The sequence below is a fragment of the Hippocampus guttulatus genome, chromosome 20, assembly GCF_054856545.1.
Source record: "Hippocampus guttulatus isolate MCC_2025c chromosome 20, RoL_Hgut_1.0, whole genome shotgun sequence".
Classification (NCBI taxonomy): Eukaryota; Metazoa; Chordata; class Actinopteri; order Syngnathiformes; family Syngnathidae; genus Hippocampus; species Hippocampus guttulatus.
Genome location: NC_141280.1, coordinates 428,974 through 451,853, shown reverse-complemented (window position 1 = coordinate 451,853; position 22,880 = coordinate 428,974). Strand labels below are relative to the sequence as shown.

The 22,880-nt window shown below is 50.3% G+C and overlaps 5 protein-coding genes across 9 annotated transcripts in view; 3 read left to right on the top strand and 2 right to left on the bottom strand.

Moving 5' to 3' along the window:
* Nucleotides 1-64: 64 nt before the first annotated feature.
* ephx1 (epoxide hydrolase 1, microsomal (xenobiotic)) lies at nt 65-5,833 on the top strand. Its single transcript, XM_086100744.1, has 10 exons — nt 65-385; nt 541-714; nt 1,694-1,881; nt 1,995-2,175; nt 2,261-2,479; nt 2,624-2,753; nt 3,254-3,468; nt 3,565-3,673; nt 4,072-4,191; nt 4,408-5,833. The coding sequence occupies exons 3-10, from the start codon at nt 1,699-1,701 to the stop codon at nt 4,616-4,618; spliced, it is 1,368 nt and encodes a 455-aa protein (XP_085956870.1). The 5' UTR covers nt 65-385; nt 541-714; nt 1,694-1,698; the 3' UTR covers nt 4,619-5,833.
* Nucleotides 5,834-6,628: 795 nt separating this feature from the next.
* Nucleotides 6,629-9,330, top strand: LOC147187312 (transcription factor 24-like). 2 transcript variants are annotated; one of them, XM_086100467.1, is made up of 5 exons: nt 6,629-6,793; nt 6,972-7,129; nt 7,946-8,089; nt 8,177-8,341; nt 8,662-9,330. In XM_086100467.1, the coding sequence occupies exons 2-5, from the start codon at nt 6,977-6,979 to the stop codon at nt 8,824-8,826; spliced, it is 627 nt and encodes a 208-aa protein (XP_085956593.1). In that variant the 5' UTR covers nt 6,629-6,793; nt 6,972-6,976; the 3' UTR covers nt 8,827-9,330. The 2 variants fall into 2 exon arrangements, with proteins under 2 accessions (XP_085956593.1, XP_085956594.1); XM_086100468.1 differs by lacking the exon at nt 6,629-6,793 and having other exon boundaries at nt 6,809-7,129.
* Nucleotides 9,331-11,139: 1,809 nt separating this feature from the next.
* Nucleotides 11,140-22,101, bottom strand: slc5a6a (solute carrier family 5 member 6a). 4 transcript variants are annotated; one of them, XM_086100747.1, is made up of 18 exons: nt 21,964-22,066; nt 18,940-18,998; nt 18,369-18,620; nt 18,055-18,276; nt 17,408-17,473; nt 17,282-17,333; nt 16,885-16,952; nt 15,702-15,856; nt 15,485-15,625; nt 15,273-15,402; nt 15,112-15,200; nt 14,778-14,890; nt 14,626-14,693; nt 14,419-14,505; nt 14,135-14,331; nt 13,942-14,045; nt 13,757-13,878; nt 11,140-13,638 (listed from the first exon to the last, which is right to left on the bottom strand). In XM_086100747.1, the coding sequence occupies exons 3-18, from the start codon at nt 18,492-18,494 to the stop codon at nt 13,456-13,458; spliced, it is 1,923 nt and encodes a 640-aa protein (XP_085956873.1). In that variant the 5' UTR covers nt 18,495-18,620; nt 18,940-18,998; nt 21,964-22,066; the 3' UTR covers nt 11,140-13,455. The 4 variants fall into 4 exon arrangements, with proteins under 4 accessions (XP_085956873.1, XP_085956872.1, XP_085956874.1 ...); XM_086100746.1 differs by lacking the exon at nt 21,964-22,066 and adding an exon at nt 21,504-21,586; XM_086100748.1 differs by lacking the exon at nt 18,940-18,998 and having other exon boundaries at nt 21,964-22,101.
* fynb (FYN proto-oncogene, Src family tyrosine kinase b) overlaps nt 22,029-22,880 on the top strand; it is a 17,387-nt gene continuing 16,535 nt past the window's right edge. The window contains exon 1 of the mRNA XM_086100752.1: nt 22,029-22,139. The gene's annotated coding sequence lies outside the window, so the exon portion shown is untranslated. The remainder of the gene's footprint in view (nt 22,140-22,880) is intronic.
* rpl7l1 (ribosomal protein L7-like 1) overlaps nt 22,193-22,880 on the bottom strand; it is a 2,220-nt gene continuing 1,532 nt past the window's right edge. Inside the window, exon 6 of the mRNA XM_086100763.1 lies at nt 22,193-22,750. Coding sequence (XP_085956889.1) covers nt 22,542-22,750 — 209 coding nt within the window. The 3' untranslated portion in view covers nt 22,193-22,541. The remainder of the gene's footprint in view (nt 22,751-22,880) is intronic.

Genomic DNA, 22,880 nt, shown 5'->3' with positions numbered 1-22,880 from the left:
GTTTATGGCCCTAAGAGCGACTCGCTGTGATTGAAAATACCCCCCCCCCCCATACGCCGTTGTTAAATGCTTGTTGAAAACTAACGTAGGAATTTTGTTTGCTTTTGTTTTGAAACGAGTCTCCTTTTTTTTTCCTAATTTAGATCAGGCATATTTAAACTCCCTCAGGTTAGGACCCCGCATTTAGTTAAGGCACTTGTCTGGGCACCCTGACAGCCGAGGACCCCAATTATTGTGATTCACTGCTGCTTTTGTGGAGCACTACACAAACATAAGCATTGAAATGCGTTCTTTAGGAAATACCGTTCATCACGGGCTCTTGTTTGTGTCTGCCAAAGAATTCGACATAAAATGCCATTCTTGAATAACTGACCGAAGTCCCGTGGTGAGCATTAACTCAACGCCCTTTGGAAAATTCAGTTGTCACCTTTATCGAATTGTAATTTTCACGCGTGTATATAACACAAGGTTGGCATATTGACCTGTTTTACAATGTTTCTGTCCGTTTTCTTACTTTGCCTGTATGGGTTTTCTCCTTAGTGACATAAAACTACGTTTCCCATCATGCACCTCTGCAATGTCGACAGTAAAACGTCAAAGGGTCACTCGGATTTTGGGTTCAAGCAGGCCAGGGAAGGACTCCAGTCTCCGTGGCCACTGCTCGTGGAAGAACCGTGCTTATTACGAGGCACGCGCCGCAGCTGCACAAAACAGGTAAAAGGAAACGAATTTTAATTCAGATTTATTAAAAAAGATAGGCTTGTTAAAGATTAACCACATTTTCTTCTATGCTTGGATTGCATCATTGCTATTTAACGTGATTTGTGATTTTATTTTAGTCACAAGTTATCAGTACTTTAGACGGTCACACCACAAGTGCGCTTTTTGCCAAATACTCGACTGTTTGGCAAAAAGCGCACTTTTTTGTTGTAGAACATTTCGGATCCCCCCCCGGAAAGTTGTTTTGATAAGAGTTGACATTGTCCTTTCGGCCATGCCTATTTCCCGAGCCAGGGGCCGGTTGACGGCTGTTCTTCACATTATCCTCTCTGCTGGCCCCAACGCAACAGGCATGTTTTTGTTTGACTAACCCCTCCCGCATTTTTCCGCTAACTCTTGGCTCCCGAGCTACGTGTTAAGCCCCAGATTCAAAGTGTTTCATTGTGAGCCCGGCGCGGAAAATAACCTGCTGTCGACATTCAATTGTAGCACGCACTCTTTCCCGTTAAGTCCTCTCAAAGTCTAAAATATCAACCACAAATACAATCTCTCCATTCAAACAAAACGTGATAGTTTTAGTTGCGCGTGCACAGTCATATTCTGAGAACGGCATTTTGATGGTTCCATTCTGTGGCGAAATGCAAATACTAGAGCAACAACCGCAACCATCAACATATTGTTAATTAAATATGTAGTACTGTATATCATGATGAAAACTTCTGCAGTATTAATCAAAATAGAACTCTACGATATTTGTAGCCGTATCTTTTTTTAGTAGGAAGCTCTTGTTAATAAACCAATCATACTTTTTTGTTATGCTTTTTTAATGGTCTTCCTTTTTGTCTGCATGACTTTATACTGTAATACTGTACTGCCCCCAGGTGGCCATAGCGGGCACTGACTTCATTTGAAAGTACTGTAGTACAGGTTTTCACATGCCCACTTTGTCTTTTTCCTGCTGCCCCCCGCTCAGGAAGCATGTTGTTCGAGGTCCTGATCGCTCTGCTGCTTGGAGTCATCATCTTCCTGCTGGTGTTTAGAAGACGAAGCCATGTTTTGAAGACGGAGGATGGCTGGTGGGGGTTTGGCCCGATCCCGGATGGCGAGCGGGACACTACCATCCACCCTTTTAAAGTGACCACCAGCGATGCGGAGCTGGAGGTCATCCGCCCCATCAAACGTCATCATCACATTCATGAAAGCGTTGCGCTTTTGTCTGTCTGCGCTCACAAAATGGGTTTTTGGAAACGTGTCCTCCTGTTATTTTCATTCAGGACCTACACAGAAGAATAGACCAGACGCGCCCGGTTCCCTCCCTGGAGGACAGCCAGTTCAATTATGGTTTTAACTCGGAGTACCTGGAGAAGGTCGTCTCTTACTGGAGGAATGACTTTGACTGGAGGAAACAAGTGGACAAACTTAACCAGTATCCGCACTTTAAAACCAACATTGAAGGTTTGTTGCCGTCGTTGACTCACGTTTACTTATCTTATTGGCCTGTTGTCTTGACTTCTGCCCCCCCCCCGCAATTCCCATCCAGGCATTGATGTTCACTACGTGCACGTGAAACCCAAACGGGCGTCCGAGGGGACCAATTGTCTTCCTCTCCTGATGGTTCATGGCTGGCCCGGCTCCTTCTATGAATTTTACGGGACCATCCCACTGCTAACGGAGCCGTCCGACCCCCAGGGCCTCGTGTTCGAGGTGGTGTGCCCATCCATACCCGGCTATGGCTACTCGGAAGCACCTCATAAGAAAGGTGAATCCGCACGACGACCGCCCCGCTGGCCTTGAACGCCGAGGCAGCAACGTGTCTGTCATTCTTTCTGAGGACCAGAAAGCCGAGTTCAATCGTTTGATCTGGTTTTCCTTGGACCAGTCCTCAATCCGTGTATTTGAACAGGTTTTAATTCCGTGTGTGCTGCTCGCATCTTCCACAAACTGATGAGACGCCTGGGCTTTCAGCAGTTCTACGCTCACGGAGGAGACTGGGGTTGGCTTGTCACCACCAACATGGCTCAATTGGAACCCAAGTAAGACCGGCCCGCTCCCCGACTGACGGTTATTGTCCACTCTGGAGTTTTTAATCGGGGAAAAAAAATGGTCACGTGTGAATAAATATTGGAGGAGTAAAAATGCTTTAGGCATAACAACGGGGTAAGTGGACAGGAGCGTGAAAGTTATTTTTCCTCGTTTCTTGTTTCCTCAACCGGAACCACGCATTGACGACTGCCGAGGTATTTGTATGCAACGCGTCATCCTGTCCGCTAGGTGTCACTGTTGTCTTTCAATCAGCAGCCCGTTTGGCGTCCCATGGGAAATCAACAGACTTAACTGCAGGAAGTTCTGCTGATTTGTCTTTTTTTTCCCCGGTTTTCTTGTCACAGCTCACAATTTAGAATCAGTTCACCCAACGGACTTTTTTTTTTTTTTTTTATTATTATTTGAACGACCATGCAAGGAAGCCAAAGTATCTGGAGAACCCCGCAAACAAGCGTGGCGCAAATAATCTTGCATTCTTCATTTTCTTCAGGATCGTCAAAGCCTTGCATGTGAACTTTGCTCCGCCTTCCAAACCTGGTCTGGTCATCACTTTATCGATCCTGCTCGGCCGCCACTTCCCCAAGCTGTTCGGCTTCACCGGCGTGGACCTGGAGCGTCTCTACCCGTGTATGCAAAAAATGGTTGTGGAGTCCATCAAGGAGACCGGCTACATGCACATCCAGGCAACCAAACCCGACACTGCGGGTGAGAAACCAAGACCGGGCTGACTGGTAGTTATGGCTCTGTTATTTCTGTTTGTCGACTTGCGGTCTTATTCATTCATTGCATTTTTCCCTTCAGGTCGAGGGCTGAACGATTCACCAGTTGGTTTGGCTGCGTACATTCTGGAGAAGTTTTCCACGTGGACCAGTCAAGACTTTAGGAACCTGGAGGACGGAGGACTCACCAGGTAGCGACTCTTTTGTTTGAGGGCCGCGTGCAGAAAAATGGATGGGTGAAAGGGCCACTCTTAAATTTGCCAACGTCAGTCGAGAAAGCAATTCGATATCGTTTGTATGGTCTCGTCAATTTCATCCTCTTTCGGTTCAAGGTTTCTGCCCGCCTTCACCTTTAGTAAACTAACCTCGCGGCCAACGTCAAATGTCATTTTTGGCCGCAAATGGGCCCCGGGCTATAGCTTGGACACCTCCGCTGTATTGTATTTCTTTGTAATAATTCCAGTAGGGCTCAAGAGAGGCACTTTAGTGTGCTGGATTCATGTTGCGGAGATGAGCAAATCTGAAGTCGCCGTGTGGCCCTGACAAAACCACAGGCGGTGATGCGCGTCTGTGCTTGCGTGTCTCCAAGGAAATTCTCTCTGGACGACCTGCTGACCAACGTGATGATCTACTGGACGTCCGGCTGCATCATTCCCTCAATGAGGTTTTACAAGGAGAATTTTTCCCGCCTCGACTCTCCCCACACCACGTGAGTTATTCACGGGGGCCGCTTATTTGGTCAGTTGCGGATGGGGCGGCCTTTATTGCTACAAATACATCATTTTACAAAGATGAAGTGGTCTGAAAAACAATCGCGTGTCTGTTGCATGCGCCACATGCATGGATCCGCACGATCAAGGTAGCATCGGCGCTCTTCTCGTCTGGAATGGGGCCGCCGATGTAACCCGCGTTGCGCTGTTTCCAGGATGCCGGTGACGGTGCCCGCTGGATTTGCGTGCTTCCCCAACGAGCTGATGCACAGCCCCCAGCTGTGGGTGCGACAGAAATTCCATAAGCTCCTCGCCTACACGCACATGGCTCGCGGGGGGCATTTTGCCGCCATGGAAGAACCCCGGCTGATGGTGGAGGACATTAACAACTTCATCAAGAAGGTGGAGAAGAGGAAAGCCCCGTAGCGGTTACGCCGAGGATGAGCTCAAGGCGAAGAAGATTGCTTTCTTGGTTTGTTTTCATCTTCACACTTGGCACACCAACAGAAAAAGCACATCATCGGATGTTTCACGTGTTCATTTCTCAGTGGCGGCAAAAAAAAAGGAACATTTCATATTGCGAGACCTCCATCCTGCACTTGTGCTTGCTTTTATTTACAATCTGTTGCGGTGGCGTAGAAAGGCAAAAACATAAAAGCTCAGCGAATCTGTTGAATTGCGTCTTGTGTTGCGTAGCCTCCGACAATGATCCAAGTATTGAACGAAATGATTGATCTGATGCTCCCCACCGGTTCCTTCAGTGTTTGGTTTGGTACACATTGTTTGGCTTCGAGCAAATTAGCTGGAGAGAAACTTACTGCCCAAGATGAGGTTCATGGATCTGAACCGCGGAGTGGCAAACCGCATCCAAGGTGGTGGAAACGATGACGAGAACGTTTCAACTTTTTGCAGTGCAAGTACGTAGACGTCGGAGCCAGCAGCACTATTTAGCGCTCACCCCCCCCCCCCCCCCCCCCACCGCTCAAACCGAATGCGAACGCATTTTAAAAGAGTTTGAAAGTGAAAATGTGGAGCGGCTGTTTACTCTGCCGCCCCTGCGGCTGTTTATGGTTTCTACCTTCCTCCGAGACTCCCCTCAGCCTTGCGGGCCAGCAGCTGCAGATGGAAGGTCAGCGGGCACTTGGTGTTATTGTGTTGACAGCGCCGAGAAGGCACCGGCCGTTCCTCCGACTGATATCGCCACCACTAGAGACGAGTACGTGTTGTCCGCCGGACCGGAAACAAATTATTATTTTTTCATTGCTGTTAAACTACCCGTTCGAAAGCCCCCCTCCTGACAACAAAAGATAATTGTAGAGTAATTGAGCGCCGCTCGAAAGAACATCCCGTACCGACGCCTTATCACACTTGAAGCTTTTGAATGAACTCGGCTCGCTTGACGTTTTTGCCGTAAACATGAAACCAGCTTTTTGATTGCTATCCTTTCTCTTTACCCCGGCGTGCGTTTGCTCGGCTCCGGAAGGGCTTCCTGTTCACAACCTTGGAAATGCAAACATTGGAAAAAGTGTAAAGCAACAATGAAGAATCATTATTGACCGCACTCTTGACTTTGATTGAAGAGATTCGAATGTTTCGCCCTGAAAACAAGGAATGAATAAAAAGGTTTGTCACATTGTTGAATTCTTTACTCCGCGTCTTTGCATCGAGAGGAGCCAAAACGAGGTGGCTCGGGCATCGTGCCAGGATGCCGGCCAGAGGCGTTCCGGGCATGTCCCACTGAGAGGAGGCCTCGGGGAGGGGGGAGGGGGGGGCTACCAGGAGTGTGCTGCAGAGACGGTCTCCCGGTTGGCCTGGGAAGGCCTCGGGACCCCACCAGGATGAGTCGGATGAAGTGGCCAGGGGAGAAGAGGCAAGTCTGGGCATTCAGGTCTCCTACATTTCAGATTGTTTATGATTAGAACACAGATTCATGTATTGCTCGTATTTGTTATTTATGTGGCACGGGCATCGATAACACTCCACAGGCAGGCACGCCACAACACTCCTTATTACCTTACTTGAGAGTCGTATGCGTGTGTGTCTCGGTTCTTTTTTAAATTTTTGTTTATTTCTAGGTCAGGCTGATACCAGAAGCGTTGAACGTCTCGGTCATCGCAGTGAATGTCGCGCTGGCCCTGACCTTCCCCGTCCCACCCGAGTCCAGCTGTTCCCACAATTGAGAGTTTCCCAAGCCCCCCCCAGAGTGCCCTGGCTCCGGACCCCCTTCTTGTCCCGCACTCCCCCTGGCCTTACCGCCCGCCCGCGTGCTCCTCTTGGCAGCCAAACAAGCAGGGAGGATCAGTCCGACCGGGCGGCCGAGATAAGGCCTGCACGAAGTTCCCCACATTACCTCACTCGATAAGGGAACGAGCGAGACGGTGCAAAAGGGGGGCGGATGGGGTCCCGCTTTTTTTTGGGGGGGGGGGGGATGCTCTGGACGGATGCTGATGCACTCGGATATTTGCTTGCAGACTGCAAGACGGAGCTGCAGAGAGACGGCGGGACCCGCTTGGGGAAACGCTCCGGACGGATGCTGATGCACTCCCCACTTTTCTTCGTGGACTTCTCCCCCCTTCTTCATCGTCGAGGTCCCAGACGCAGGTGCCACCGCCATTACTGAAAATTCTTGACCTCGGATGAATACATGGCCGAACTCCTCTGAGTCCGTCGATGTCAAACCGCGGGAATCCACTGGTGTCCGGCCGCCGGGCGTAGACGCCAACTGTCGGCTTTGGTGAAAGCTCAGGGCCATCTGCGCCCATCCGCTTCTTTCCCACAGCGCTCATGGCGGCAAACCCTTTGGAGAGTCTCACATCGGTCGCCGTGAGCCACCAACCGGCAGAAGCCGAGACCCGGCGGGCCTCCGCCAGCACAAGCCCGCCACGCCTGCCAAAACGCAGGCGTAGTATCGGCAGCGACCAGGAGCTGTGTTGTCTGGTAAGCAAAAAAAAAAAGAGAAAAGAAGAGAATTCTCTTATCGTCGTCGTGATACACCGGATGGATAAGAAGATAGTTTGGCTACTTTGAAGGCTTTAATATGCTTCAGATGGTTTTTGTACATGACTTTGAGTACACGCTTTTACCATGTTGACACTTCAAGTTTGTTTTTTTTGTTTTTTAAACAATGACAATCTAATGAGCGTGCGGCCATTTGATGTATTCCGAGTCTCTCTCGGGCCTCGGCATTCAATTCGCTCGCTCTGATATGACCCCGATGCTCACCACGAGCTGAAGAATGTTTTGTACTCGGCGGGCCTGACCGATTCATCGGCTGGCTTATTGAACGATATTAACTCGTTTTAAATTGCTATTTCAATGTTTTTTTTTTCCTGCCAAAAAGAAATCGGCAAAAAAAAATCAGTCGCTCTTTGCAGATTATTTTTCCCCTCCCCTCTGTTCTGAAGTCAGATGTTCTGCTTGTAATTCATATTGACTTGTTGCAAGAGACTGAAAAACAGAAGTGATCTGATCAATTCTGTTGGTATTTTTCATCCATCGTCCAATGAATTGGCTATCAGAATTTTATCCCAGCGAATGTCGGAACTCTCCCTGATATTTATGCCGTACTCCTGCGCCGTTGAATTAGCGTTTGGGGGAGACGTGAGGATATAGTCGATGGCAAATTTTGGTTGAACCTACGCATTTATTGAACCGCACGTGACGATAAACAAATTGTACAAAACGCTTACTGAATGTTTTCTCTCGCTCTCTTTTTAAAATGTTTATTTTAAATTCTGATTGTGTACCTTTCAGGTGCCGTCTGCTTGCGGGCCCAGATCAAAAGCGAGGGATCAAAAGCTCACCATCGGCGCGCCACGCAGTCATCACTCGCCAGAAAACGCGGCACGGGAGAGGAGCCGTGTACGCGGCTTGCGTCAGGCCTTCCGCAGCCTGCAGGTACTCGACAACCCCCAAAAAATCCGTTCTGAAATAGGAAGAGCCAATTGTGAAACAAAGGTGATTCCTGTTGAATTTCTTCCGGAGGATGCCCTGCCCTCGGTCCCTCGCGACACCAAGTTGTCCAAGCTGGATGTTCTGGTTCTGGCCACCAACTACATAGCCTACCTGACGCAGATCCTGGACCAGGGAAGAACTCTGAGCGAGTACACCTTGCCGCCAAGACCGGGTGGTTACCTGCACCCGGTTAAGGTAAAGCTGAGCTGCAGTCGAACCAGCCTTCTACAAGTTGACCCTGTTGATTTGGTTTTTTCCCGATTGCACAGAGTACAAAAAAAAAAAAATCTGATCTTTTCGACAATATTCGCATTGCAATTGAACTCAATTTGCCGAAAAACTGCTTGTTTTATGTAAAATGATTGATGGCGATGACGGATGGTAAGAAAAAACAAACAAAACAAAAACTACTGATCAACCTCTCCTACATTTACCCACGAAAAAGCCGCTACTGCATACGTCTGGAGCTATTCAGAAGATTTTTGGCACCGAATCAAATGATTGTCTTCCCGCAGAAATGGCCAATGCGTTCCCTGCTCTACTGCGGCAGCGTCGGGGAGGTGCTCTCTGCAGTCCGAGCCGATCGGACGCCTCCGTCTGGACAGGACGCATACCGACTCGAGCGTCCCGCCGAAGCAGACGGGGAGTGTTCGCAACGTGCGGGACGGCAACTCAAATGACCCGCGCCCCCTTTCAACCGAAACCATCATCGGGTGCTCTCTTTCCAACATAGGAAAATGAATTCTTGAGCTATTGCTGACATACGGTAAGTCTCGACTTTGAACGCGCTACTTTCCCATGGCGGACTGGAAAAATGGATCCAAGCGTGCTTCAGTCAGGGTGTCGCCATTGGCGAGAATCACTTCAGGATCCGACGAGGCTGGTGTATATTTGCAACCCTCTCTGATCAGCCCTCTTGGAGCTCTATTTTCAAATTAAAAACCACCATGCCTGAGGGAAAATAACCAATCAAAGACAGACCAAGGTGTGAGGCGACGCTCAAATCTCGCTCGCGGCTTTTAAAACGGCAAACCGGCCCTTTTAACACCCCAACTTATTTTCGAGAGTAATATTCTGCACGGGTATTTGACAATTTCTCACGGTTGTTGTGTGTCTTCGTCACGTGTCTGTGATGTCCTTATTAAAATAGCCCAAAGATGAAGAATAAAAGCACATTCTATCAAGCGTTTTTCTATTCTTGTTGGACTAAATTTTTGGTTTAATTTGAACGTGTGTCATTCTCCCAGATGTTTATTTCATTTATTTTTTTTGGTCTCGCTTGTCAAAATCGAGATTTCTATTTCGCGGCATTTGACGCTTGTACGTTCTGATTTGAAATGACAGGCAAACTCATCAATGAAATGTTTTTTGTTTTTTTTTGTGCGCCAACTTCTATAAAGAGCGTGACGGCAAAGTGCCTTCACGTGATGTGTACGTAATAGAAGGACTGAAAACGGAGAGCGTCGTCCTCTCCGTCCTCCCTCCTCCATCGATCATCCTGACAGACGTTCGCACCTTTTCACCGCTCGAGATTTCAACCCAAAAAGAAACGCGGCCGGGGGCTCTGACGTTCTTTATGGATTTGCACCGATTTAGCGGCCGCTTTTGAGGAGGACACTCGGCTTGCACAAATGAGAGCGCGGCACTGAAGTCCAAAGCAACTCATAAGTCACGTTGATATGCGAGCGAGGCGGACCGCAGCCCGGAGCGACGCCGCGGGCTGCGGTCCGCGTACAACGGGGCCGCGTTCAAGGCTACTCCCATGAATCTGTCGGGAGAGGGGCCGAGGCCTGGGGGACATCATCGCCCGTTTTCCAGTATGTGGCGATGACTAATTTGGAGTGTCTGGAGTCTGGGATGCCGAGTTCGAAGCTCGTTTCAACGTTACCCGGCGGACAACGCGTCCGCCCCGGTAACGTTCACATTTCACGTCGTTCATTTTCAATTTGCCGATTTTGCTTATGATCAACAGCTGTGTCACGTCAACTTCATGATAACAACCAGATTTATTATTATTTTTTTTTTGGTGCCGATTACCGAACACCACGTCGGGTGTCTATTGCAACAATCAATCATAAGAATCATCATCATTAATAATGGCAGCCCAGTGGTGAATTCCAGCCTCGGCCTTCCGGTGTGGAATGTGGCTTTGTGGGTTTTTTCCGGGTACTCCGGGTTCCTCCCACATGCCAAAAACATGCGTGGCGGGTCAACGGGACACTGGAAATTGTCCCGCGGTGTGATTGTGAGCGCAAATGGTTCTTGGTCTCTGTGTGCCCTGCCATTGGCCCGCAACCGGTTCGGTTGCGGGCCAATAAGGAGAAGCGGTTCCTGAGTAGTGGAAACCTGTTCTCCGGACAAGCTTTTCTTTCCCACCATTTAGTGTTTCATTGTCAAAATGGGGGTGGGGGGGGGGGGGGGAGAAAGTCGTGAAAAAATGAGCAAACCAGCGGTGGTCCATTTGAGCGCCTCCACCTGTAGCCAGATACTTCTTCTTTCCTCCGTCCATCCAAGCGGATTCATGTTGAAGACGGCGTGCGTCCAAATTGTCTGCCCCCCTCATCCGCTCACCAGATAAACTCCATCTTTTGCTCTTTCGGGCCAGAACGCAGACGGTGGGGGCGGTGGGAAATTTATGGTGCGGCGTGGCCACACTCCCTGTTTTGGCTGCACTCATTGCTCCAAAATGGCCAGAAGCAGTGGGAGAGGAGGAACACGGAGAGAGGAAGAAGGAGGGAGGACACGCTGGAGACTTGTGAGGGAAACGACGCAAATGGAATCAAGACGAGAGACGAGGACCTGCGCGGGTCAAAAGAATCCAATAAAAAAAAGCAGGACGCCGTCAGGTCAAAGGTCGCCCAACGGAAAAAGGAAACTTTTCAAGCCAAACGGAACGTTGCCGCTTTGAATGACTCGGATTCACTGTTCGCCGCGCCGCGTGCTCGGAAACAAGTCCGAGAACCGGCGTCGAGTGAATCGCAGACACCAGGAAGTCGAGGACCTTAAAATCAACTTTAATATCACAATTGGAATCGGTCAAATCTCTCGTTCCGTACATCCGATGACGAGTGCAACGTGAATCGAGACTAAAATGAATCGAGAGGTTCTCATCGTTCCTCATCGCAGACGGGAATAAGCTTGACGTCATTTCTCCACGGCAAGATCTCACGCGTACAACAAATGAGGCGTTACAACAAAATAAAGGCACATCCGAAGCCGAGGAATCGGCTCGACATCGACTCGCTTCTTTTTTTTGGAATGCTTAAGTGAGAACTCTTGTGAGATGGGATGGGACACAAAGAACAATAAATATTGCGATCGACAATATTTATTCCCGGCGGAAATTACTAAGTGTCATGATTTCCTTGCACAAAGTGTCATTTTTGCGCAGCCCTCCCTGCCTGTAATTCAGTGCGACCCGGCATTGGACCGTCAACGGCATCTGCTGCTTTCTCAACCGCTTTCAGGTTTTCGATCGCGCACTCAAGAATCTTAAAAAAATAATAATCATATAAATAAGATGGAACAAATGTCAGTACTCCAGTTTTGCTCTCCTCACAGTGTCAAAGGGGGGATCGAGGCACACGTCACTTAAGGTGACCTTACAGGCACAAACACTTCAAGTAATTTCAGGTTGCATGAAAGATCGGCAAAAATATAAAGATTCATCACAGAGACAGGATCTCGATTCATCGTTACATTAAAATGTGAATCCAGTCGCCCGAATGGGGCATGTAGCACCGTGAAAACAATTCGTTCAAACAAGGGTCCTTTTATTAGGTTCAAAGTTTCTTTTTTCCCCCAGACAGGTTTTTTTTTCTTTCTTTTTTTTTTTTGGTTCCCCGACCCCGTCGGATGTTTTTCAGGCACGTCACCGGGAAGGCAGTGACAGCTCGGATGAAGGCTGAAGCGACGGCCAAAAGTGTCAGCCAGGTAAGAGTTTTTTGCTGCTAAAAAAAGACCATTGTCTGGACAAAAAAAAAAAAAAGAACCCTTAAACCTAAAGTAACAACCACAAGTACAAAAGATGAACGTCACCTCGCCAGGTGTTGTTTTAACGGTCTGCATTGCCAATTCGGCCACCAGAGAAAAAAAAAAGATACAAAGAAGGATCGTTTTGCATATAGAATTCCACATCACATTTCTACTCTTGAAATGTGTGGAGACTTAATGTGAAATGATCAAAAAATCGACACATATGATCTCAAATAGATAGGAAAATAGGCGAGCGTTGTATTCTATATGCCTTGGACAAAAATTGAGGTATTTCGGAAGGACAAGACAAACATTTGCTTGGCTCCAAACGGTCTCGGCGGCGAGCTACAGTCAAATCCTCATCAAAAAAGAAATGGGATGTGCTCAAAGCTGCTTCACCCCTTGATTGTCTGAACTGTGCTTTTTTTTTTGGGGGGGGGGGGGGGGGTCTCTTCAGAGCAGCGTGTCACTAAGACGCTCAAATTACGTTCGGAAATGGTTTTCATCCTTGACTTCTCTTTTCAGACCGCAGTCTCGAAACCAACCCTTGGAAGCCGCGTGACCAAAGATGGCCGTGTGGAGTTTGAAACTCTCATTTCAAACGAGGACAATGGATGGGTGAGTGTACGATGGGACGGGCAAGAATTCTTTGATTCCAAAAAACAAAAAAACACCCCCCACCTGTACTCAAGCGACAGTAAAGATGAAAGAAAAGAAGAAAGAGCGACGTGATTACACCGAGTCACATAGTGGCAAAGACAGTCTCCAAGAAGGGTTTCCAGCAGGTCTTCGTTCGGGGGGGTCGCGGTATTCGAAAGAACCTGAAATTGGACTCCGGTCCCCGTGGTCGTAAAACGCCGACGAGCGAGCGCGATGACGGGAAAGGAGCCACTTTCAACTTTGCGGTAGGCGAGCGCGAAATGTGAATGAAACGGCGAACGAGCGGCTGAACATCGCCGAGAGTTAAACCGCGCGCATTCAAGAAGGGAGTTGAGCGTGGCCAGTTTCCACTCTAGGACGCTATTTCTCGAGATGAAGACAAAATGGGACATTTCTCTGGCACAAGTCCGAAGAGCGACTCGCGCTCCTTTTGGCTACGCACAAGGACCGGCGTTCTGGCCACCGTCAACTCCCGGAAGGCGCCGCTTGGTAGTCTTAACCTTTCAAGACTTAAAACAACAACAACAAAAAAGTTCACCAGTTTGAAATTAGTCTCCCAGATGTCAGAGCGCGGTAGCTCAATTATTGCGATGCCCAAGCACACCTTCGTGCGTACCACGCCGTGGGCTTCTTTTCGCTTTCGCGTTGAGGGAAAGCGCGTGCCAAGGCGAGTTTTAGAGGGCCGTTTCCTCCACGCGGTGAGCGGTCGGCAGCACCGCCCTCCATTCGTCGTCTTCTGCTGGCGCGCCGTCGCTCTCCATTTCTTTATCCTCCGTGACCGCGTCCTCTTTGCGGTAAGCTGCTCCGTTGGCGCCTTTCTTGGCCCTCTCATAAGGCTGAGCGGCCATTTCGTTGGACTGCTCGACAAAGACGCCGCTTGAAAAACAGGAAAGGCAACAAAAAAAAACCTGCATCCCGAGGCCCCCCCCCCCCCCCCTTCTAATTGCAAAGGCCCGATGGTGCGCGGTCGGTCACCTTTGGCACCAGAGGCGTGACGCAGCACAGTTTCTCCTTGTAGCGTTGAGGCAGAAAGAAAAGCAGATTCCCCAGGACCGGGTACACGGTTCCCGGCCTCAGTTGCTTCTCCTTCATCGGTCCTAAAATGGGTAGACCGGGTCAATTCGTACTCGGGGCCGCGCGGCCGCTTTCGCGCGGCGTACCCGTGAGCAGGCTGACGAGCAGTCCCACGACAACCACGGTGGCCGAATTGTGAGCGCTGTACCACATGTAGGACAACGAATAGAGCGCGTCCACACCCGTCGGCCTGAAAGGTGAAAGCAAACCGAGTGAGACCGCGCGAGTTGCGACGCTCCGTGCGGGAAGGTCGAAGCGCCGTTTGGAAAATGAGCTCACCTCGGTTTAGTTGTGGCGTTGACCAACGCGGTCACGACGCTCGCGGTCACGACGCTCGCGGTCACGTTCTCAAAAGGGGGCGGCGTGACGGTCGCGAGCGGTGACACGGCACTGGAAGCGGGCATACGCAGGACAAAACTGCCGATGCCGACCCAGAAGGCCATGGCGAGGCCCGCCGCTAAGCCCACCAGCGCCCCCTGGGGACGTCGCGCGAGAAAAGCGTGAGAGCCCGCCCGTCGCGGTGACCTCGGGGCCACGCCCCTTGGAAAAAAAGCCACACTTACGGTGGAGTTGGCCCACGGGAAGAACATTCCCAGGGAAAATAGGCCTAGCAGGGGGCCGCCCACCATCCCAAAGATGCTCAAGGCCGCCTAAGGGTGAAGAGGACACACACACACACACACGTGTGCGTGCGCGTGCGCGTGGACGGAAAGGCAGAGAAGATAAAGAATATGTGACAATCGTCGCGGTCATGCGAAAGGTTTTGTTACCTGCAGCACGGATCCCATGACGGAAGCGAGGTAGGCCATCGCCAGACAGACCAAGCCGTAGGCCAGCGCTGGGGGGAGACACGACGACCGCAAATCACGACCGCAAATTCTTCTCTTGTACACGAGAGAGAGCGAGAGCGAGAGCAACCGACCAAGTCCTTTGGAGAGCAGCGTGGCTTTGGACTCGGCCATGTCGGGAAAGTGAGGTTTGATGAGGTCCTCCATGGTTACTGTCGCCAGGGAGTTAAAAGCTGAAGAGATGGTGCTGCAGGAGAGAACAAAAATGCCAAACTCCCTTCAGGTCAGCCTGCGTTTTGGACGGAGATTCAACTTTTATGCCCTCTTCCCTTTTGAGCAGAATTCAAACGAAGGAGACGGGAAGCCCCCCGCCCCCCTTCGATAGACGGTCCAACTTTCCAGAAAGGAGCCCCTTTGTCTCCAATGACGACTCTCCACGTTTGTACTTTTGCGTCAGCGCTGGTTTACCTGAGCGCGCCGCTGAAGAGGCAGGCCACAAACAGGCCGGCCAGGCCGGGCAGGTCCTTGAAGACGTCCATCACAAAGTATAACACCATCTGGCAAAAAAAGACGCGACACGTTTCCAATGGCCACCGGCGGCTTTCGCATCCGCTCCGATTCGTGCGTACCTGATCGTTTGTTTGGACGTAGCCCTTATCCAGAGGGCTGTCCTCTCCGTAGCGAGCAAACATGACCAGCCCCATCAAACAACCCAAACACAGGACGATCTGCTGGCAGGGGAAAACGACGTAGCACGACCTAGAACGGACGAGGTGAGAAGGACGGCCCCCCAAACAAACAAAAAAAAGCAACGCTGCGCCTCAACCGCCGGGACGCTCACATAATGGCCTCTTTCTCGGTGCGGGAACTGAGGTAGCGCTGGACTTGGGCCTGGTTGACCCCGTACAAAGCCAGCATCAGGAAGATTCCGCCTACGCCCAACGTCCAGAAGGTGTGGCGCTCCAAAGGATCTGGGTTTAGGCTGCAACCGTTTCACGCCTATCAATGCCCATCCGCATCAAAGTCGACTCCTCGAGAGATTTGTCGCGTCGACTCACTCGAGTCCGGCAACGCGGCTGCCGTTCACGGCTTTCCTCCAGACCTCTGAAATCCCCCCCGCCTGGTGCGCCCCGACAACGATCACCGCCAGCTGCCCCGCAAACATGACCACGGTCTGGAAGACGTCGGTCCACATCACCGCCTTTAGGCCCCCCTGAGGGACACAAGAAGAGCACAAGATTGAGCGGGATTTCTGGCCGGGGCGGCAATTTCATTGGAAGCGGCTTTCGCCAGCGAGTGTTTTAGTGCTTGGGAATATTTTCCGGGATCCACCTGGATCAACTCAAGTGTCGCTCAGCGACTGTAACCCGGGCTTGTTAAAACATTTATTTGATTGCTCTTTTCTGCTAAAGTGACGTTTCTGAGCGCGCGTGCCGTTTCCGATCGACCGCGAACGCACCGCAGCCGCGGATGACGTCACTTTTCGCTCGCTCTGGAGAGGAGACGCAACTTTCGAGCACTTTTCCGCGCAAGACAAACGGCTCGGGATAAATCAAGGTTGCTCTTTTCTCTGTGCCAGCTGCTAGGCAGTGGGGTTGAATCCCGTGGCATTTGGGGGGGGGGGTGCAGCGTTTTGAAGAAGACCCCATCCCGGTGAGTGTTTTAATTGAATGTGTGCAGTCAGCATTCTTATGTCACTGTCTCACTCCATGTGCGCACCCCCCCCCCCCCGCCAGCCAGGAATGATGTCAAAGTTGAGATCGATATGAGTTGATGGTGAGACGTAACTGTTGGCACGAAAAAAAGTGCACCGTTGGATCTCCACATGCACTCGAGCGTGCGAGGTAAGCTAACTCGCTCACAGGGAACGGACGTGCGAGTTGGATTGACGCACTAACTACTTTCTTTCTCCCTGGTCGATCATTGCGACTTTGTTTTGTTCCGACGGACAGATTGAATCGTCGAGGGATTGAACTTCTGCTGCTTGGATGCCACGTGGGACGTCAGCGAAGGACATTGCGATTTTCGTGGCCACCTGTTGTCCTGGAGGCTGGTAGGACAAGCTCAAGGATTTCCCTGCTCCCCCCCCCCCCCCCCCCCAGAATTTCGTGAATGTGCACATTCTGTAACATGCGTATATCATAAGCGACTCAATGACCAAACGTTTTCCAAAAAAAGTCTTGTCATGAATAAGGCATGAATAAAAAGGGAGTAAATGTCGCCAATGAATTCCCGACTCACCAGAGAGGTATAGAGAGTGCACACCAGTCCCATGGCAAACACGGCTCCCCATAAGTCAAAACCTGTGACTGGAAGCAAATACAGCAATGCGATGATGGACATTGATTCATTTTACTGCACATCATGAAATCATTTTGAGACAAACAAAGCAAATTTTTCAGACCAGTCGAGAAATGGCCATTTCATTTTTTTTTTTTTCCCAGAGGGGAAATTAAAACCTGCTTCACCCGGGCCGTTTGAAAACTTTGTTCAAATGAGCCGTCTGGTTATTCAGAATGCCCCCCCCCCCCCAAAAAAAACAGCTGGTGGAGGCCATGCAAGGGAAAAAAAACAGCTGCGTTAGTTCAGCAATTGTTGTGAGTCAAGTGCATCCTGGTGAAGGTTTGGTGACTCTTACCTGCGTTCAGTGCCAACGCTGGAGCATAAAGGACCACCCCCATATAAATGACCTACACATGCAGGGCAACCGCGTTAGCCAAATTCATTCACTTGAGAGACTGTATCAATCCGGCGTTAAAGATACCATCTGGAAGATGAAGGTCACAGTCCCACATATGCGGACGGTCTTGTTAAAGCGCAGCTCCAGATACTGTCAAGGAGAAAATCGGCAGAAAAACAAAATAAAACAAAGAAAACGCCTATTGCACCTCATCTCCGAGTCGCGGAGTGTTTGGTCACGGCGCGCGGCCGACGACAAAATAACTGATAAGCGTCCTTGAATTTGAGGAGAGAGGGGAAGAAAGAAATCAAATTCAGCATTGCTGAGGAAGGTCAAGGAGAAGACCGCGAAGAGGACAGAAAAAAAATAAAGGCCGAGCTCGGAGATGATCACGAGTAGAAGAAAAAGCACAACGGAAAGGCAAGATGACATTAGCGTGTGGATTCCACTTATTTCCCTCCCTGCAAAAAGCGTTCCGCAGAACTTGGTGCCGCTAGCTCTACATTCACAAAAGGAAAATCGATTTGGTCGGGGAAAAAAAAAAATTCAAAATCACTTTCATCTGAAATGGCTGGGGAAAAAAAGGTGACGTTGTTGTTTTTCAAAATGTTGTGCAAAAGAAAACGCGTCCTACATCCATTGGATGCTCCTCGGGTTTCTCAACCGTATTTCACTTCTTTTACTTTGCGAGGACAAAGAGATGGTTGTGTTCGGAGCCCCGCCCGGCGTACCTCGTAGGCGCTGGAAAGGCGCAGCCTGTAGAAGACCGGTATGAAGACGTGAGCTGGGATGAGAAGGCCCAAGAAGTAGGAGCAGCCCAGGAACCAGTACTGCGTCCCGAAGGTGTAGATTTCCGACGGCGCGCCCAGAATGGCCACGGCCGACTGGAACGTGGCGAGCAGCGACAGAGACACGGGAAGCCAGCTCATGGAGCGGTCGGCCATCAGGAACTCCTGGAGGGAATACCAGTAAGAACTTCGGAAGCGGGGCTCGCTCGCTCCTGCGCTTTTGCTCCGCTTCCCAAAAAAAAAAAAGGAAAGCCCACCTGCGTCGTCCGCTGGCGCCCGCCAGAGAAGGCGTAATACAAGCCGATTCCGGCCGAGGCCACCAGCAGCAAGGCGAAGATGACGTAGTCCACCGTGGTGAAGTGCATCTGGACCACCCCCGCCATCTTGACTCTGAAGGTAGGCTTGATTTGGTGAGGCTGAGAACAGGAACTTGTTGAAGAGGCCGCGGGGGGGGGGGGGGCGATCACAATGTTAAAGCCGCCACGTCGCCCATTGTCGTCGCCGCAGAGCTGCGGGGCAGAGAAGCGACGCGATAATTGGATGAGTGGTGTGTGCGGAGGGCGGTTCCTGTGCCACGAACGTTCAAAAAAAAAACTCAAACGGGAGATATGATGAGTAACGGGCTCATTCGACAAACGCGCGCCCAAAAAAGACATGTCAACTCTTAACTCATTCACTCCCAAAGACGTTTTTAAACGTCTTTTCAGACTTGGTCCAGAATTGGCCGGTACTGAATGAGTTAAATGAATTGTTGACGATTTAGATGGTCGTGACGAGACGACCAATCCTGGCAGCAAAATGCAAATGTGGCGATATCATGTAGCTTGCCTCGAAAGTAAGATGTGATGATGCCGCCGCAGCACGATTCCGGAGTTGATGATTTGATTCTGAAAAAGATTTTCGAATGAATATCACGATAACGATAATCCGTGTCGCGGTAAGCGAAAAGAGAACGCTCGCGCCCTAAACGGAAAGCTGAACCTTTGTCGTGGCCTTTCGTCACCCAAAATATTATAACGCGGCAGGAAACTGGAATTCAACACCCGTGCGATCTTGTTAAACAAACGCAACCCAAACCCGCTTGTGCTTTTGTAAAAGCAAAAAAAAAAAAAAAAAAAAAAGATTTCCTACTGTGGAGTTGCAAGAAGGAAAATTGCTTTCCTCGAATCATGGAGAGCGAGCCCCAAATATCAAATATGAACATTTGCACTGTGCTCACGCGGTCGACTCCAACTCCCTATCGCTGTTGGTATAGTACACGCACAGGCAGGGGCGGGAATCGACGGGACATCAAGCGGGGCGGGGGGGGGGGGGGGGGGGGGGTCATCCACAGCACCGTATCCTTTCAGACATTTTGGCTTTTATGTCGGTGAGAGTTCAACTCTGCAATGGGTTCCCGTTTTTCCCGTTGGATAAGGACACACGTGGGTCGCGACCGCGCTCTTCGGAAATGGGGCCCACTTGTGTTTGTTTCTCTCTGTGACACAAAGTGCCAATAATTCAAACGAAGCAAGTTGAACAACCCCGGACAAAGCCGTCGTCGCATCCGACACTCGCGGCTCACGTTTCCGGCAGCCGCCATCAAAGGTGGGCAAAATGCAGGCGTCCGCATTGATAAAGCGCGCGTGCAAACTTTACGGCACCATCGGTTGGCATTTATGACTCCTGTTGAGGGAAATAATCCCCGGTGGGGCCTTGTCACTTATCATTATTACTTTCCAACTTGCAGATAGCAAAGAGGTCGGGCTCGTGGCTCATTAACTTTCACCCCAGAAAGGATTAGACGATCTGCTGACTGAATTTCAAAATCCCCCCTTCAGCAGCGTCTCCGTCGAACTCGCCCTTCTAATAAGATGCGCGTTATTTTTCTCTTCACCGTCAAAACGGTTCCCGGGTGCCTTGGTAGCACGTCATGCTTTTTTCCAAATAAGGATCACGAATTACGGGACAGCCGACACGCCACTTGTCGCGTTGCACAGGTTGGCCCCCGCTTTGAGCGCGCGGTCCCGTCTCATTCCCGTGAGCTGCTCCCTCGGTACCGTGCCGGTGGCGAGAAGGCCTTCGATTACCTTGACAACCAAAGTTAGAGCAAGGGTGTTGCTACGAGGCCAGCGTGACAGATTTATCTTGTCGTGTGAAAAAAGAAGGTCGGCAAGCACCCATACAGAATTTCACTCGGGCGCGAGCGCTTCCTCGCCCGATCCGCAAAACTCGACCTCTCGATTGTGCGTGTGGCGCACGCAGAGCGAATCCAAATAGTCCCCCTCATCCCCACGTCGACGTCGTTTCCAAACCTTCAAGAAGATGCCGGTTATCGGAACCCGACGCCGATGTATTACCGCGTTCGATGAGCGTGCTTCCGGCCACTAGGGCTGTATCACGTTGGAAAAACAAATGACATTCGAGTACAGCAAGATGGATAATTTAATATGAACCTAAAGAAATGATACTTTTATCTAACGATGCCTTTTTTTCCCCCATGCGGGAAAATAAGGAACCTCGGTGGATTCTTGGCAAATTCATCGTGCCGCTCGACGCTGTTCTCCAATTGGACGGCGGTGATTTTTGTTTTTCTTCCGACAGGTATTGTGCAGCCCGACGGGCCCTTGCTTGAAAATAGCAGATCGTAACAGGTCCAACGACAAAGGGGCTACATGGAGCGTGTCCATCTTTCCGCAGGTGCTAATCGCGTCGACATCGGTGGTGGCAAGCTGGCCAAGGACGTTCTTTCCACGCGACAATAAGTAAGTGAACTACATTACCCAAAGGAGTGTGAAAATTCACTTCTCTTCTACGAATCTGTTATTTTATGTTAACTGTTCTGCATCGCGCTTGGTTGCCGCCGCAGCTGTTGTGAAAGCGCTCTAGAAATAGAGGTACAGTATCGCATTGTGTCGTGTCGGGCGTCGCGGGCTTCGGTGATGCGGTTCGCCTTGACTTGCCGAAATGGCACGGCAGAGTTTGGACTTCCGCGTCGCCGTAAACACGACTGCTCACGTTGCCGCTGACACCAATCGCGTGTCTCGTTGTACGCCAAGTGGCCAAAGACGGATGCGACCATTGGCTAATTAATCTGCACGCGCTCGCCTTGCCGTTCGGTTCAGATCCGGTATAACTGTGTAACTAACGTGCTAGTCGCATCCTTTTTTTTTTCACCGCTGATCGCGTGAATTGAATCTGACGAGTGGTGGACGGGGCAAATGGAATGGACAGTAAATAAACAGCGGTCATAAAACCAATTTGACAGCGCGACAACGCGGTGCTGTCTCCCACTTCAAACCTCGCTAAACAGCGGCGCGCGGTACGACACCAGTTAAGCCCCGGTCTTTAATGTCGGCCAAATTTCAATTCAAGGACTTTAACGACACAATTGAGCGGCGTGACTTTCTTACCTTTCTTGAGCTGGTAAAATAAAGTACTACGTCAAGGTCTGGTCCGGTAGGTTAGTGCGGTCGGACGTTATTGGACCGCCCATTCTGGTTGACGCGCAAGATGTTGCGTTCGGGCACACTCGGTAAACTCGGCGATCTGCGCGTTTAACGCCAATAAAAATACCGCGTGTCGTTTGAGCCCAGCCGACCGGGTCTTGTCAGTACAGTACTCCGTCGTGTTTGTCATGAATCGTCATACGTGGCAGGTTGGCGAAATATGACAATACTGCACCGCGCTAGGTTAAGAATGAGATGAATTTTGCTTCTTCGGAAAGCGTTTCCAGAACCAAAGGCCGCGTACTAACACGTCCGTCGTCATCGCGGGCTATGTATTTACGGTGCGATAATGTCGTGACCGCGGCGGAGGCTCCACCGGGCACGTTATGTTTGTTAAAACGCGATGACCTTACGCACGACTCACCCGGACATCAATTGATTTTCGTTTTGACCGCAGCTTCTTTTCTTTTTTTTCCTCCCCTCACACTAGTGAACGGCGCGCATTCTCCGGGAGCTGCGCGGGTTGCTACATCGCGGTCCCTCAAGCTGATGACGCAAGGCTCGCCCGTCCTCTGCGACACCGGTTACTGTACATCTGGGGTAAATCATTACCACGACTTCGCCTTACTTAATGGCTACTCAGAAGCCGATCGTCTCAATCCGTATTGTGCAATTTATTACAAAAGTCATCTTCGGTGTTTCAAAACAACACTTCATTGTGACAATGATCACGAAATCGGTTTTGGCGTTTAGGAAGGGACTGCAGATTGGCCTCTGCCCTTGCCAGAATGAAAAACAAGTGTTGCACGTTCAACATACAGTATATGGTACAATATTTTACAAGTCAACAGATGGGTAGCGCTTCCAAAGAGAACAGCGCCGACTAGTGGCACATCGTTTCAAAGACGACACGTCCAGCTCATGAACATTCGGATTTGTGCACAACAATAAGCGATCCTCCTTTAGGGTGCTGTTCAATGTCCGTCGCGTGTATTTTTTTCCTCAGTTCAGTTGCCTGATGATGGCGTTTATGTCCGTGCCGCGAAATCCGGTTTTCCCGAGGTCCTTGAGGAGGCCGGTCTTGTCCCTGGCGGCGTGACGGGCCACCGACAGCTTGAAAGGCATCAGGAAGTTGTTGGCTTCCCGGAAGGCCTTGCCGACCGAGTAAAGCTCGTGAATCAAGTCCTCCAAACAGATAATGCCATGTTTCCCTAAAACGACATCGAGGGAGAGGGCAGGCAGTCAGTTGATGTTTGCGACGTTGGGACGGCGGACAAGGGCCCTAGGTTCCTTGGTTTTTGTTTGAAGTACTTCAATATAATTTCTACACCGCCGTTGGAT

What these genes read in the sequence shown, in the direction of transcription:
- ephx1 (XM_086100744.1), top strand. Translation starts at nt 1,699, where the DNA reads ATGTTGTTCGAGGTCCTGATCGCTCTGCTGCTTGGAGTCATCATCTTC. An exon ending in AACCAAACCCGACACTGCGG is followed by an intron (nt 3,469 to 3,564) that starts GTGAGAAACCAA and finishes TTTTCCCTTCAG; the next exon opens with GTCGAGGGCTGAACGATTCA. An exon ending in CTCGACTCTCCCCACACCAC is followed by an intron (nt 4,192 to 4,407) that starts GTGAGTTATTCA and finishes CGCTGTTTCCAG; the next exon opens with GATGCCGGTGACGGTGCCCG.
- slc5a6a (XM_086100748.1), bottom strand. Translation starts at nt 18,494, where the DNA reads ATGGCGGGGGTGGTCCAGATGCACTTCACCACGGTGGACTACGTCATC. An exon ending in GCCTTTCCAGCGCCTACGAG is followed by an intron (nt 17,474 to 18,054) that starts GTACGCCGGGCG and finishes TCTCCTTGACAG; the next exon opens with TATCTGGAGCTGCGCTTTAA. An exon ending in TCATGGGATCCGTGCTGCAG is followed by an intron (nt 14,506 to 14,625) that starts GTAACAAAACCT and finishes CTTCACCCTTAG; the next exon opens with GCGGCCTTGAGCATCTTTGG.
- LOC147187312 (XM_086100467.1), top strand. Translation starts at nt 6,977, where the DNA reads ATGGCGGCAAACCCTTTGGAGAGTCTCACATCGGTCGCCGTGAGCCAC. An exon ending in ACCAGGAGCTGTGTTGTCTG is followed by an intron (nt 7,130 to 7,945) that starts GTAAGCAAAAAA and finishes TGTACCTTTCAG; the next exon opens with GTGCCGTCTGCTTGCGGGCC. An exon ending in AGGCCTTCCGCAGCCTGCAG is followed by an intron (nt 8,090 to 8,176) that starts GTACTCGACAAC and finishes TTTCTTCCGGAG; the next exon opens with GATGCCCTGCCCTCGGTCCC.